The following is a 16,473-nucleotide window of genomic DNA, read 5'->3' as shown; positions in this document are numbered from 1 at the left end:
TTTAGTCATTTAGCAGACGCTTTTATCAAAAGTGACGTACAAAGTAACACTCATCATACAAACCTCATCAATAGTGAGTATCATCAAACGAATTCAGATGAACAGATCAACAGCAATGCATGCTGGGAGTCATGAATGAGTTTTGTACTATGACGTTACCCAGTATGCATTGCAGCATAAAGCTTTCTTTTGTTGAATGTTGAGTTTCACACACTGATTCTTGATGTCTGATTGATTAAGCAATTCAAAGTTTTTTTTTTTTTTGTATTTTCTGTCAATTGGCAGCCCAGAATGTGATTGTTACACTACAATAAAAAGACTCAAAACCTGAAGTTGCACTTCGGCTTTGTGACTTTGGTGAAATTGCTATACCTAAAGTAAATAAAATGACCTAATTCGATCCGCTTTTTGGTCATTACAAATAAAGCATGTGATCTTGAAGTGGATTCTTTTCTCTGTCTCTGTCTCATTTGGACTCGGTCTTGACTTGGACTCAAACCTCTTTAGACTCGGTCTCTAACTGCAACCCACGAACGTGCGCATTCGCAGTAACGTTTGTTTATGTTGTCACTATGAAACCGTCTATAAGCAACCTGAAAGAGCCACATCTGAGAACCCAAATTTCCCTCTGGGAAGTTTATTCTCGGCTGAGAAAGAGTTCATATAACGATTCCTCTCGAGAAAAGAAGTCTCAATCATTTTAACCACTATTTATACCATCATTTTAAAGAAAGCCCCCTTATCAGTTAAAAGGATTTGGCTCCCATGGGAACATTTTGTCTACGCAGTCTCCCTACTAAAGATAGTGTTATACAGTCATCTTTCAACATACAGTATAAAAAAAATCCTGGCACCCAATATTTCATCACCATTTTATTCTAAGGCAGCATTCAAGTAAAGCAATACATTCCCTTACAAGTTGCTCTCAGCTGTATTTCATTAAGGTTTTAACTTTGTATTAAATGTTTGACCTAAAAGTAGAGTATGTGCACCGATATGTCATATTGTCCCAGCAGACAAATCAGAGAGCCATCAGACTAAAGCGAAAGTCTCGGTTTGCTCTCTGTTTGAACTGTTTTTCTTTGTGGCTTTTTATTTTGCGTTTCTAATTGCAATGGGAACCTCATCTACATGATAAAACAGACCACTGCTTTCATATTCATTAACAAGTCATTGCTCTTTTCCATCCAGACCTTGTACTATATATGAATCTGAGTGCTCTGTCATCTCTTAACTTTTAATTAGCCTCAAGATGTGTGCCTAAAAGAGATGTTCTGCTTGGGTGTTGCATCAATCCCATGGTCCCTCGAGGATGTAAACCCACACCGAAGATCAAAAGTGGGACAGAGCTGTCTTTAGCCCTATTCGCATGGGATTAGTATTATCTGGGGACCTCGTGTGATTTAGAAATTACCTACCCACATCTGTATTTCATGTGGCGCATTCGCACGGGATAAATGAAGCATGTGATTTTTGTCATGTCCTCGGTCAGATACATTGGTTCTTTCAGTTATGTATTGATTCGGATACATCGGTTCGTTCAGTTATGTATTGATTCAGATACATCGGTTCGTTCAGTTATGTATTGATTCAGATACATCGGTTCGTTCAGTTATGTATTGGTTCGGATACATCTGTTTGTTCAGCTATATATTGGTTTAGATACATTTTAGATACATTTTTTTTCCAAATATATATATATATATATTGGTAGATACATTTAGTTATTTTACAGTTCATTTATAGATCAGTTTAAAAAAAATCAAATTTGACTATGGGTTTGCTGGTGAGTTGGCGGAGTTATGTTCCAAAATATTATTTTAAAATAAAGGAGATAGTTAGGAGATAATAAAGGATAATGTTAAAAAAATCTGTATTTCCTACAGTAAGTGGACTATTTATGGGTATAACTGAATTAATTGTAAGCAAAAGTAAATTAACACAGAAGTGACATCTTGCAGCAGGGAGGAACGACTCGGTGAGAGGCAGCAAGGTACTAAAAAATACCCCTTACAAATTAACTTTGCATTGTGGATGAGTGGTGAATGTAGACTTTAATGTTGAAAAGTCTCAAAGGTATCCAGAAAAGACAAAAGACAGAATATTGCTAACTAAACATGCATCCCAAAGAAACAGGTGTAGTCAGCGGTTTCTAATGTTTTAGAAAAACTGTAAATGTCAGGTTATTTTGAAATGTGTTTTCAGGCCTGGATGCAAATTACTGAATGCATGAACCTGGAAACCTACATAAAAGAGGTTAAATGACCCATGTTTGATACAGTTGTTTCAGCGTAATGAAATCATTTAAGAGTAGGATTATACAGAATTTTTTGTTCAAACATCTACATATACCAGTACAGTAGCTATAACTATAAATAACATACTTTTTGGTGAGAGATTTTAAATTAGTCTGTCAATCATCCGTGATGCAATCACACTTTTTATAATCCCTGATAGCCTAAAAACCTCGTTTGAAGGATCATGCCTGTTCTTTATGGAATACATTTATCACAACTCAAAACTTCTTGTACACATTGATCCCGTGACCCTAACATTTTATTTAACTAGTATAAAATAACAAATGTAGGATTTTTAAAATGCTACAATTATTTCCGACTATAAAACTTGAATGGCTAAAATCAATAAACATCCTACCCAGAGAAAAATGTTGTTGCTCAGATGTTGCTCTTTCTCAGCTCATGGGATTTGATGGAGTTCGCAGTTGTGCTCTTTTGGGGAGAAATAAACTTCTCAATCTCAGATGTTTCTCCTACAATTGCTCAGAAGAAATAAAAACAGAAACATATGAGACACAATTGTTAAAATGCATTAAAGGGACAGTTCACCCAGTAATGAAAATTCTGCCATCATTTACTCACCCTCAAGTTACATTTATGTACCCAAACCCACTAACCAGATTTTATTCTGATGAATACATAGAAAGATACTTGGAAAAATGTTTGTAATCAAACAGTTATGGGGCACCATTCACTACCAAAATAGTAGTTTTCTCCTATAGCAGTCAATGGTGCTCCAGAACCGTTTGGTTATTATTGTTAGTAGTTCACAAAATAAAAAACCTATGTAGTAAATTCAGAAAAACTGTTTTTAAATTTCGAAATAGTCTCTTCGTTTAATCGTTTCTGCGGCTGTAAATAAAAACAATAATTGATACAATAAGATCATTTTCTCTTTTCTGATCATTTTTTAGCATCAGTCAATATCCTATGCACCTACTAATGGCTAACCATCTAGGCAAAGTGTTTATCGAAAGAAAATGCTTTAAAAAATACCTTGAGAGACTGAAAGCCCACAACAGCTTACTGGGTCACCTATGAAGAAAAAGAAATCATACTAATGCACAAATTGAACGAAGTACATTCATTAGTCCAAGTTTCTATTTGACATTTAACACATATGCCCTTGAATCCATCCGGTCTGTTTTGCAAATCCGATTTAGTTGGTCTTTTGTGTCTGAGCGCTGTACTCTCGGGATGTCATGATTGAGGTTAATAGAGCACATAACAGCCAATATCTAGATGCGGTCAGGTCTTCTGAACGCAGGCCTCGTCCAGAAAGACACTGGGCTAAATGTCAGGGCTTCTTGCTGAACGTGAAGGGAAAGAAGCTAGTGAATAATTCATGGGGATAGTTAGGTCGAACACAGTGCTGAGTCTGTTTAGCTGTCGCCTCGGTGGGCGAGAGAGACGATGGGGGAGCTAGAACGGGGCAGGAAAACATCAGAGCTGATTTGCCATCTGGACGTCGTGTAAGACAGCTTGACGCGTTCCTGGAGGACTTTACGCGGGGCATGCTCTTCACGTTAACCCCCTCTTGAGAAATGACCAATTATGTCACACAGGGATGAGATTTGAACTAGAAACGATTTCTTTCTTTGGCCGTGACCGGAGCTGGCATGCATCGGACAGACTTTCAGGTTTATGAGACTTATATTGATCTGACAGTATCACAAAGAGGCTACACTTAAAGAAAGACTGTAAGCGTACAGACGCAGGAGAATTAGCCCAGACTTTCGCTTTCTGACTTTTTTTCTATTCACACTGACAGTGATTTTAGCCCTTGAGGTCACCGGGTTGATGTGGGTCGTATGAATTCCTGCCGCAGGACCTGAATATGATGCCGTAGGAATGTGTTGCTCGACAAGGAAATCAGCTTTCTTGCAGATACTGACTTTATAATTCTCAAATTTGCATATTAAACGTTCCCAACTTAGTGTTGTTGGACCACATCACATCGGCAACTGTCACTGTCACCCATGATGCTGAAAATCCCCAACACTCATCAAAAATAAATGAACTTTCGGGTCACTTTGTCACTACAGATTTCTGTTCATGTGAACAGCCCTGTAGTCACACAAGTGCCGAAGTTTTATTGGGACTCACTAACACTATAACCCAAATAGAAATGTTAGAAACTTAGTTACATTTTGTAACTTGATTACAGCTCAACAGTTGTTTCATTGTACTTTCTATATATGGCAACACTTTATATTATGTCCTTGTTATTAGTCCTTATTGTTTCTCTTAGTATTCTTCTTCTTCTCCAATGGGAGTCTATGGTAGCCCTATGAACCGTACTTAGGAAAATGGTGAAAATTGGCACACTCATAGAGGTGGTACTCATTAGTCACGTGACCAAGTATGGGGTCTCTAGCACTCACTCTATAGCGCCACCAACAGTTCAAATATGCACTTTTCAAACGGCTGTAAATTTTGAACCCATTGATGTACAAAAATTATTCTCGGCACACGTCATGCACTCGTCACACTCATCGCATTCCATGTGTTACACCAAGACTCCGCCCATTACAGTAGCGGCCATCTTGAAAAGTACAATATTGCGTTTTTTCGCTAATAGTCCTAGAAATTGTGACCGATTGTCACGAAAATCGGCTGAGATGATCTTTTGAATGAGCCAAATAGAAGAGATGCTGCGGAATTTAGATTTTCGCTGTTGCTCAAAAGTTACGACACCGCAAACTTTTCAAAGTTGACCCATAAATGGAATCTTAGGCCGTATCTCAAACATTTATCGATCTATCGGTACGAAACTTGGTACCCTTCATCGACACCTCGAACTGGGGGTCCTTGCCAAAATGGGGAACAGCGCCACCTATGGGTCGCGAGATTTGAAAAATTGCTATTTTTGCTCGTAACTTCTCGGTGTCTACGGATTCCTCGTGTCATGTCGGATCGTACGATTATGATTCTGTCACGATCGGATGATCGGCCTGTCCGCCATTTTGAAATTTTTCATCAATCGTGATATATTTTGAACCATATGATATGAGGCCACCAAATTTGACACGCATCACCAACTTATAGTCGCAAACGTACCCTTAAAGTTTCAAGACTAGCCACCTAGCGTTCATGAGATATTACTCTTTTATATAATTGCTTATAACCCTTGAACGCTGCTGGCTCAAGCACATCAACTGACTGGCTCACCTGATAAACCGCAAGTCTGGGGTACAAGAGGTCACGGACTTGAACTTGTGGGTGAACCTTGTGGGCTTGGCCCCGTAGTACTGCTTGCAGTTCTTGATAACCTTGTCCTTGTTACCTCATTTGTAAGTTGCTTTGGATAAAAGCTTCTGCTAAATGACTAAATGTAAATGTTAACCACACCCTAACCCTATAGTAAGTACAGTACATGTAGTTAATTATCATTACTCAATACTTAAATATTTAATTACACTGGAACACAAGACACAAAGTGATTGTTCACCCAAAAATGAAAATTCTGTCATAATTTACTCACACTCAAACCTGTATGACTTTCTTTCTTTCACAGAACGCAAAAGAGCATATTTTGAAGAAAGTTTGTAACCAAACAGCACTGGCCCCCATTCATTTCTATTGTATGGACAAAAAAACAATGCAAGTGAATGGGGGGACAGTTAACAACATAATTCAAAATATATTTTTTGTGTTCTGCGGAAGAAAGAAAGTCATACAGGTTTGAAAAAACAAGAGGATGAGTAAATGATGACAGAATATTTCTTTTTTTGGGTGAACTTTCTCTTTAAAGTGTAACCCTATATATAAATCAGCTGCATTAAGTGTCCTGCGAGTTCAATCAAAAGCATGTCGTCCAGCCCACTCGTGTTTTCACAGTAATTCCATTTCTTCTTGCTGGAAAATCTATATTGTTGAGTAAAATATGAGCATATATTAATCACATATTCATAAAAAATGGAAAAAGTCAATCGATGCTCATTTCCATTTGACAAATGTGTATTTCTCACCATTGATTTTGACAAAGTTCTCATTAGAAAACAGAAATTGGTGGTGTACAATTTATATATTGTGTTACAAAATGTAATTAATAAATTAAAAGTGGGCAGCAAAGATATTTTACAGAACAGCTGTACTTTTAAATGGCAATACTGCAGGATTCAGGGGCAGATGGACCCTGAATAAAAGACTGAACAGGTCATCTATTCAATCAGTTGATGAAAAATCTGAACACACACAAACAAGCACTCTCATCCTTAACACACATTTGACAGGTAAAGTGTGTAATTTCTGTACCACTGTGTCAGCTTTGTAAAAAATAAATAATGAATAGATAATAATGAAATCATTCCTAATACTGCAATGAAATATTTACGCCACCTGTTTTCTATTGGTTGAGCGAACAAATAGCCCCGCCCTAAAACATAGTTTAAGCCAGTCACCGCGTCTGAAATCGCATACTGTGACAGTACGTACTGATTCGGATCATTTAGATATCAACCATTAAAACAGTGTGTTTATAGGTGTGGGTGCAGTATGAATACAATTCGGACATACTGCACCCGCCATGTTTTCATTGTCATGTGACGCGTATATGACGTATTAACAACGGCGCAAAAATAATATAAGTAGCTGTTGATAAACGAACGTAATTTAATCATGAGGAATACATTTATCGGTACTTGCACTTGAAAACAAACACCAGCTATTTTTTATTTTGACTCTTTGAAATCGGTGGTTGCTCAGCTCCCGTGGCATCATGGGATAGAATAGTGTCCGTAGAATAGAATACGTAATGCCAACTCTCAAATCTCAGCAGAAGCCATAGCCCATCTGGGTATTTTTTCACAAAATGTTTTTTTGCCTACTACAGACGGTTTCAGCGGCAACAACATAAACAAATGTTATGTGGCCCAAACGTAACTTCCGGTAGACCTCCGCAAAGAATCAATAACTGTTGGGTAGTTTTAATTTAATACAATTAATATACAACAACGTATGAATATAAATTAATATTTATATAAATTAAATGTAAAATATTTAATTATATATTCTAACCAAACACAGATCAGAAGTTAACTTAGGGCCAGGCATGCGTGTCCGATGAAAGTAGGCGATTTCAGACACAGGGAAAATTTAGCGTTAGTGCTTCCTTATAGCTGCTTATTAACCCAGGATAAAGAAAAATACAGCATTTTAACATGGTACAAAATTACACACTTGCTTTCAAAATGTGTTATTCTTATTTTAAATCTTGACATGTACACACACATTTGCTTACAAACATCCCAACGTTTACACACTGACCAATAAAATGACATTACATCAGTGTTGGCATAGTCAGAGTTCATAGGCCATGTTTAAAGTCTGCATAACAGCACAAAGTCTATTGCTGTTATAAAGGGCTCTCAATAAAACAAAACTGTACAGAGTAAATCCAGTGGACCTGCAAAACAAATCCAGTATTAGACAGCAAACATAAGAGGTTTACCTCAAAGTCATTTTTATTATGAGATATTCTGAAACACAAATTTTGAGGATTTCCATTAAATAACAAAGGATGGGCTTTATATTCGAGGGTGTATGAACAAAGACTGTGGTTCAGTCACATTTAGAGTTTATGTGAAGATCCCACATACAGTTTCAATCAAAAGTTCATTTTGGCGCTGGGTATTTCATAAAAGGCTGGATATGTTTCATTGCTCTTTATTTGAGCGCTGTGACCCTGTTTCATATGGTCCGTCTGGAGGCTTTATCGCAACCCCAATGAACTACACACCCACCTGTTTGGTCAAGTCCGTCCAGTTGAATTAGACAAAGTACAAAGTGGGCCATCCAAAGAGAATTGTTGTCAAATATGCATCTGAGGATTTGCCGCATCTGTTCTGTCTCTCAAATGTCCAATTTGTGATGATTCAGGGATATGCGGAACGATCTCGAAGCAGTGACAAAATGAGTGGCATGACGGGAACAAAAGTTGATGTGATTGTTAGAATGCAGGTAGGCACAAAAATCCACCTGTGGATTACTTTGTGGTGAACAAAACATTCCCGTTAGTGTATGGTGGGCATGTCTCCAATCCAAGCTCCAGGTAATGGTCTCGGACAGGTGTATTCATTCTGCAGGTAACAAACAAGAGATAAGAAGATTAGCATCATACAGCAGATGGTTCACTTTGGTATTGATCCAATGAACAGCCCAAAACGTCAATTGAAGAGGGATCTGATTTGTTAATAATGCAAGGAACGCATTAGTTTAGCAACATGCAACCTGACGTGAAGCAAAACAGTCATGCATGAACATTAAAGGAACAGTTCACTCAACAATTCTGTCATTGTTTACTCATAAACTCCCAAACGTGTTCTTTCTAAAACACAGGTGACTTTCTAAAGCTGCAATCTGTAACTTTTGCCTCTATATCGCCATCTCTCTTTGAAACAAAATAGCAGGTTACCTGGCGTACAAATCTTTAAATGTGTTTAAATATAACATTTCCTGCAAACTCTGATCCAACAGGTAAAATGATAAATTAGTGCTCTATATTATATTTTTTCTATTATAAGTCATAATAATTATAGTAATATTATTAAAAATGTATAATAAATGATTGTGCTCTTGTATACTTATTCTGAATAAAACTATGGCCTGCAACTCGTCCCGCACCGTTTGACATACCGTAGAGTCATGAAGGATGGCTCAAATCAACCGGCTTACTACAGAGAAGTGTGCCATGACTTTTCTAAGTGATTGGAATTACAACGCTTAAAGTTGTTAAAAGAATTCCCATAGACTTACAATGGAGAGGTTGGAATGTAATGTTTAAATAGTCAAATTCCAACAGTCAAATGTCACAAACAGCCCATAAGCCCCTTTTTCAATCTCTCTCACTCTCTTACTGACCCTAACATTGCCCAGCAACCAGATGGATCACTCTAGTAAACAGCTAAAACACCCTAGGAGACAAAATATGCTAGCATCATGCAAGAATACCTTTACACATTAAACCGCTTATAGACGCTAACAATGCCTAGCAACCAGATAACACCATAGTAACCAGCTAAAACACACTAGAAACACATACAGTACACACCAGTCAAAGTAGCCAGGAAACAAGCTAGAAAAATGCCCAACGGGCCCCGATAAATTTATGCTCCTAGGGCTGGGCTTTCAAGTCATAGTCAAAACGCGGGCCGAGTATCGGGCCTTTTTCACGGTGCCATTGTCCCTGCTCCCCTGCAGGGCATCACCTTACGATCCGGACCGGAGCATACTTAAATTATTATGATGCGACTGTTTTGAGGTAAACGGTAAGAAAAGTGCACTCTCCGACTTCTTTAGCACTACAGAGTAATGTTAAGTTTGTGATTTATTATGTGTTCAACTTAATGTGTGCGTTGCAGAGACCCATCCGCTTATGATATCAAAATAACACAAGCAATTAATGAAAGATGCTTTGCGCCGATCATCTGTGCAGTGCTGCATGATGTCCGACAAACCTAATAGAGCAGTTTGGGATGCGGTAAGGACACAGGTTGCATGTCACTATGTCACACGTATCCAAAGTTTTTTCTTACGGTGCCAGGTGAAGCTGAATGAGGAATTTTAACAGACTCATGCACGTCATGAGTTTAAATCCGCGTCTCTGGCGCGATTGGCAATCAAACTGAGCTCTTTGCCTGAGCAACAAACAAGAAAGACTCAAAACGTTTTTCTAAAATAACATAATACAGAAATGAAACAAAATACATCTAATTTACCGTTGAAAACAAAACTAAACTATTTAAATAGCTGCAACAGTTTAAACGGTCTCATGCCCGCCTTGCGTTTAAATACGTGTCTCTGGCGCGGTTGGCAATCAAACTGCGTTCAGCACTTGAGCAACAAATAAAAAATGCTCCAAACATTTTACTTAAGAAACTAAATGAAATATGAATAATTTGCCATTAAAAACAAAACTAAACTACTTTTAAGGCTGCGATAGGCTGTGTAATGGGGAGGTAAAAAACATGGGCTTCAGGCGGACTCTGACAAGAATTCTGACAAGCTGTCGGACAAGGGCCGGGCTAGGGCCTGAGCGTCTCGGGTCCCTTGCAGGGCTCTAATGCTAACATGTTTAATCATGTTATGTTATGCTCTGTTAAAACATGTTGGCATGTTAAAACGCCACTAATATTTTCTTCATCTAGTTATCATTATAAGCTTACCGTTGTGAATTGGTTACGTAAGGAGACAGTTTCATGTACTGTACTTGCTCAACTGATTTTTTTTAAATCCGCTTTTTATAAATAAAGCAAGTAAATGAGGACTAGAGCTATAAAAATTTCATGAGCGTAGTTCGAAACTTTATGGACTTTATGTTCATTATATTCCAAGATGATAGCTTTTGTGAGCGACATACTGTAGACCACATTCAGTTCATTTTTCACACAAAAATGGACACCCCAGCTCTCCTTGACATGTAAATGAGAGTTGAAGAAAGCCAGTCACGCTGGTTTGGAATGAAACGAGGGTGAGTATACGAGTGCTGAATTTTCATTTTTCAGGTGAATCGTTTCTTTAAAAGCAAAAGAAAAGTTTTAAAGTTGGCGAAGCAGCAGTCATTTGGCAGCTATGCCATCAATTAAGATGCAATCAAAATCTGAGTTAAAAATCAAATTATGGCAGCACATTGTGTGCTATTATTGTTAAGACATTAAGAGTTTGGACGACGACATTTACCCAGCGCACGTGAGCACTTTGACTTAAACGGATTAAACAAATGCATACGAATTAGTACATTGATTATCTGAATTATACTCAAGTGCAGCAAGGGTTCCTTAAACGTGAAAACCAAAGGGAAAACCGCTTTGAAAACATCTTACGCTATCAAGATCTGAGAAATTGTTTGATAAATTGAGGAGACGACAGCTTGCCTTTTCTATGCATAAGAATGAAAATCTTCCCTGTCAGAGGGATGAAATCTTGCTTGTTTTCAAACGCAGGAAACGCGACGCTTGTCAACTTCTGCTTCGCCTTACTAGGTAGCTGCTAAATCTTAGTGCAGATTTGATGCCCCAAACTGTGAATTAATCTTAGACGGAAAGAAAAACAGCAAACATTGGTGTGAATTATGTTTTTGCTTGGGAAATTCTCCAATTAAATCCAAGTTCTGGCAGAGATAACGATGAAATAACTGAGCCATGCAGTCAGACCCTTCAAACCCTTAAGAGAGAATGCAAGCAAAAACAGGGACACCAAACTTCAAGCAATTGTTCGAATGAAAAGCTTATGAATTTAATAAATCACTATAAACAACAATAAGCAACATCAAATGATACCTCAATCGGATTTACATTGTCTACCAAAATGAATAATGAAGTTACACTGTACACCGTGCAACATCACAACAAAAAAATTGAAGGGTCCAGTAATTCTTCCATATTACTGAAGTGACATTTGCACTGCGGGGGGAAGCCCTGTGAGTTTCACACCTTCACAGCCGAGCAGAAAAAGGGGGGTACATAATTAACGTGACAAAACCCCCCATATAAGGGGCCAATGCTAGTTCATTAATTCATATATAGTACTGTGCGAAAGTTCAGCAGCGGTGTTTTAGCAAATGTTATAATGGCCATATATAATTATCTTGTTTCTTTATTAGAATACAACCAAAAAATAAAAATTGTGTATGCAGAATGTGCTTAGTGCAATGGAAGGTCACACTTAATACTGACATTTGCCTGAACAAGTCATTTTTGTCTTGTACGTAACCATGTCTGTGAAAACCCAGCTAATCATTTTGATTTTGTGATTGTGGATTTCACAGAACGGGGCACATTTTTCCTGTATTTTCGTTTGTATCCTTACAACTGGTGACGGCTCAAGACAATATGTCCTTTGCAATGAAGTAATGCAATATAAAGGTTGCACAATTGAAGTTGTGACATTTATCCCCTGAAATGAAGAATTAAATTAAATTTCATTACATTTTATTGTCTTAACATGCAACATATGTGATTAATTGATGCACGGTTGTGTCAAATGAGCACTAACATGAGGTTGTTTTTCAGGGTTCGGACACTGCGGTTGTCTTAAAACGTGAGTATAGTGATCTTGTTTAAGTGCACTCTTAAAAAGAAATGTACTTCGCAATGCCATTGAAGAACTTTTTTTTTGTCTAAATGGTTCCCATTAACATCTGAAGAACCTTTCTGTTTCACAAAAGGTTCTTTGTGAAGAAAAAGGGTTCTTCAGATTATAAAAGGGTAAGAAAGAGATGGTTCTTCAAAGAACCTTTTATTGAATGGTTCTCTGTGGAACCAAAAATGGTTCATCGATGTGAAGAACCCTTCAAGCACCTTTATTTTAAGAGTGTGTGAGTGTTGTCCTGGTAAATCCTATAAAGATAATGATACCAAGTCATTTTTAGCCTTGTAGGTAAACCGTTTAAATCCTACTAAATGATTTTTTTGATGTTTTTGGGGAAACATAAAAATGCAGCACGTATTCTGTGAGGTTGATATTAGGAAATGGAATATATCTTTTGTACAGTATGAAAATGTATTTTTTGCACAGCACACCACAATCTTCCAAACCGCAGATTCTCAATCTGCTCAAGTAAGAGAATCTGGAAAGTTGCTTTTTGTGTCTAACAGCAAAGATAACTAAGAAAGGACAGTTTTCCACTGTTCCAAGACTACATTCCAGATGCCTAAGGGTGAGCTTTGATTTTCTTGTAGTCAAACCGGCTGACACAAGGTGAAGCCCATATTTCGAACTCAGGTGAACTTTTACAAGACGTTGAAAATACCTTAACTTAGAACTACGAAAATGAAACAACCTTGCCTTGCAGAACAAAAGAGGGTGCACAGGCACTTCAATGCACTCAAAACGAACGCTCAAAGCAGATGCTCAAACACAAGCATAATAGCATACAGTACATATCCTTGAGCTCTGTAACTGGGTACATCGAGAGGTTGAAGGAAAACGATAAATACCTGACACGTATGATGCAGCGTTCAATCAGTGTTTCGTGTTCTGAAATATTAATACAACAGACAGACACATTTGTTATGGCCTATGTTCATAATTGAATATTCACATGAGTGCTTGACTGACGCAGTCTGAGCTTTTCAGTGGATGTGTTATTAATAATCACATTTTCCCCCCAATTCTCTAAATACACTGTATACATGCGAAATCCGATTTTTATTTCGAATTTTTTTTATGTATTTGAAACAGACCAATGATATGGAACTTTATTCATTTCAGACAATAGTATGCTACATTGTTGTCTCATTACCTTTTCAGTTACCATCTAGTTACCTTAGACACTGGATATGGATATCTGTAATGGATATAGATATTTGCAGCTTGTTGATATATAATATGTATTAAATATCTAGTAAATAAATCAAATAATGTGACAGTATTGAATTTTTACAAAACAGTAATTGCTATCATCGTGATGTGCTATATTATCACGGTATTACGTTGCACTTCATTGCCGTTTATTTTCACCATCGCCAATAGCAACGCTTTCATATCGTTTTTGTCCTTCCGAAACCTTGGATATCCAAATTCGCTGCTTTTCAGGGAGTAACACTGTACTTTTTAAATGAATAAATACTGCGTTGTCAAAGCCGACAAGCACGTTTTAATACTTTTCATTGGTTAGATATTTGCCAAACAGTGACAAACATAAAGAGTGACTAATAATAATGATGATTTATGGCAAAAAATTAAAACAGTCTGTAATGCTTTGTTTAAAGCCTTTATGTATAATGCATTATAAAGGGTTATTAAAGGGTATGATACATTATAATAGTTCATAATGTGTGTTGTAATACATTAAATGTTGTTGTAAATAATTATAACCAAATAAACAATACAAAGCATAAAAATGAATTGATAAGTGTTATATTGTATTAACTGTAGTTACAATTATTCATGAGACATTACAATGCATTATAAGGTGCATAACAAGGCATAATTAATACATTAAAACTACTTTTATAAAGCATTATGCTTTAAGTAAAATGTTACCAATGCGATTATAGAGAAAAGTGACCAACTATTTGAATAGGTTATCTAGAAGTTCAGAGTATTTTAAATGGCCCAAGATACAAATATTAGCAGTAACAGCTAGTAGTAACATGCTAATGCTAACATCCACAACAGTGAAAGGTGAAATTACAGGGCAGATAAAACCAAAGAGCCAAAGAGCTGCCACTAGCTAATAACAAAGCGACAACAGATGTCGATGAAACGGACAAGGTGAAAGACATTTAACACCGTTAGATTAACGGAGACGCATGTGACTGTAAATTTTAACACCGAGGTGCACAGAAACCCCTGGCAGTAAGCTGACTTAACTAATTAGTGTGCTAATAAGTCTCGTCTGGCTGAACCTCAGCACCTCCAATTAGCACACACTGGTTAAGAGCCAAGTTAAATAATGGATGAGCGACTTCCGCTTCACACACAGGCCTCCGTTTTCCTCATCTCCGTTCAAGAAAGTAAAATTAACCTCACTTCTCTGTGGGCAGAGCTGTACTTAGATTATATTAGTGAGGTTTAATTAAGAGCAGAAAGATGCTATAATTATACTGGATAGTGTCAGGAGTATGTCAGGCTCAACCTGTTAGCAAATCCATGCTGCTTCCCTCTTCACTTCCAGGCCAGAGCTCCAATTATCTCGTCGTGTCTTCCAAACAATAGGAGGTCAATGACTGTACGCCGTTTCTCTCTTTTATGGAAAAAAATGAAAGGAACAAAGTTTCAAATGGCACGATAAAGGGTGCTTTTGAAAACCGTTCCAACCTTTCAGTTAGAGTTTTGCTTTCAGTGAATTGCTGGCTTTGAAAAAAACTCTCTTTGGTGACGAGTGGATGTATCAAAATTGTATTCATTTTAGTGGTATTTCCAAGATAGTCATTTACTGTACAATATATAAACGCTTTGAAAAGACTTGAAAAAAACAGAGCAGCATTTTTCAGAAGGAAGTCGAGTGTTTGGAACTATATCATTTTTCAGCATTAATTAATTGCATTTTTAATGTTAGTTAATGCCAATATGATCATTAATGATGCTCATTGGTCAACTAGCATTAATTAAGTAGCATAAATTAAGTTTTAAAAATGGATTAGTAAATGCTCAAATTTACAAGATAAATAAATGCTTAAAACCGATAGGGTTCATTGTTAGTTTATGTTAACTGATGCATTAACTCATGTCAACAGATACAACCTTATCGTAATATGTTGCTTAGTAATATATCCCCAGAAAATCTGTGTAACAAACTGTCCAAACAAAGGAAGAGAGACAGGATCTATAGGCGTTTTCATCAGACGCACACGCCTGGCCCATGACTGTGTATAGTTATAATATATAAAAATATATATATATATTTATTTTATATTAATATTTTATTGTTAATTAATTGTATTAAATTAAATTAAAACTACTCAACAGTTATTTTTTTTTTTTTTGTGGAGGTCTACCGGAATTAGGGTTTTATGACGTTTGTTTATGTTGCTATTGCTGTAATAGTCTATATATGCAGAGAGATTTAGTCTGAAAATGTAGTAAAAAACTAAAGGCTGACATAATGAACAAAACAGCACATGTAAACTACAAAACCACCAACAAATCCCACAGCTGTATATAAAAACAGACTAATGAGGGAAAACAAGGAACACCTGGAAACAATAGGGCGGGACTACTCAGAACAGGACGTGACATCATGAACTAAATAGAAAATACATGAATCGAAATAAAAAACATGACAGCTGATGCACACAGAGACATAATGTAAGTATATTGTAAATATTTGAATGTTCAGTTCCAGTGTTTTTTACTGACTTATGACAAATCACATGAAGCAGGGCTTTACCAGCCTTGACTCCATGTAAATGTAGGACAGCGGAGGTCTGTTTAAAACCCTGGAGCCATGTTTGTTCATTTTTTCATTACTGAAGTCATTAAGGCTGAGCCACATGCGAGACATTATTCACTTCAAGTTGGATATTGCTAATCATTGTTCCCTAATCTCTAGAAAGGCAATATTAAAATTCACTGAAGTTATTATTTGAATAACTGGATACATTTTTCCTCAGCTAACAACTGTAATGTTAATTGACAGCGAACCCTGGAGGAAACCAATATTGATTTAGTATTGCTATTTCATAACTTTACAACTTAAAGTGGTATAAAAAGAGTATAGCCATGTAGACTT

The 16,473-nt window shown here is 36.8% G+C and overlaps 1 protein-coding gene across 2 annotated transcripts in view; it reads right to left on the bottom strand.

Moving 5' to 3' along the window:
• Positions 1 to 6,250: 6,250 nt before the first annotated feature.
• lrrtm4l1 (leucine rich repeat transmembrane neuronal 4 like 1) overlaps positions 6,251 to 16,473 on the bottom strand; it is a 33,987-nt gene continuing 23,764 nt past the window's right edge. For both annotated transcript variants that reach the window (XR_008961682.1, XM_057320259.1), the window contains exon 3: positions 6,251 to 8,377. Coding sequence is in view for 1 of the 2 variants with exons in the window: in XM_057320259.1 (XP_057176242.1) it covers positions 8,312 to 8,377 (66 nt within the window). In the remaining variant the exon portion in view is untranslated. The remainder of the gene's footprint in view (positions 8,378 to 16,473) is intronic.

The sequence above is a fragment of the Triplophysa rosa genome, linkage group LG22 (assembly GCF_024868665.1).
Source record: "Triplophysa rosa linkage group LG22, Trosa_1v2, whole genome shotgun sequence".
In the NCBI taxonomy this organism is placed as follows: Eukaryota; Metazoa; Chordata; class Actinopteri; order Cypriniformes; family Nemacheilidae; genus Triplophysa; species Triplophysa rosa.
Note: the sequence above shows the minus strand (reverse complement) of the source record. Positions and strands in the feature narration are given on the sequence as shown.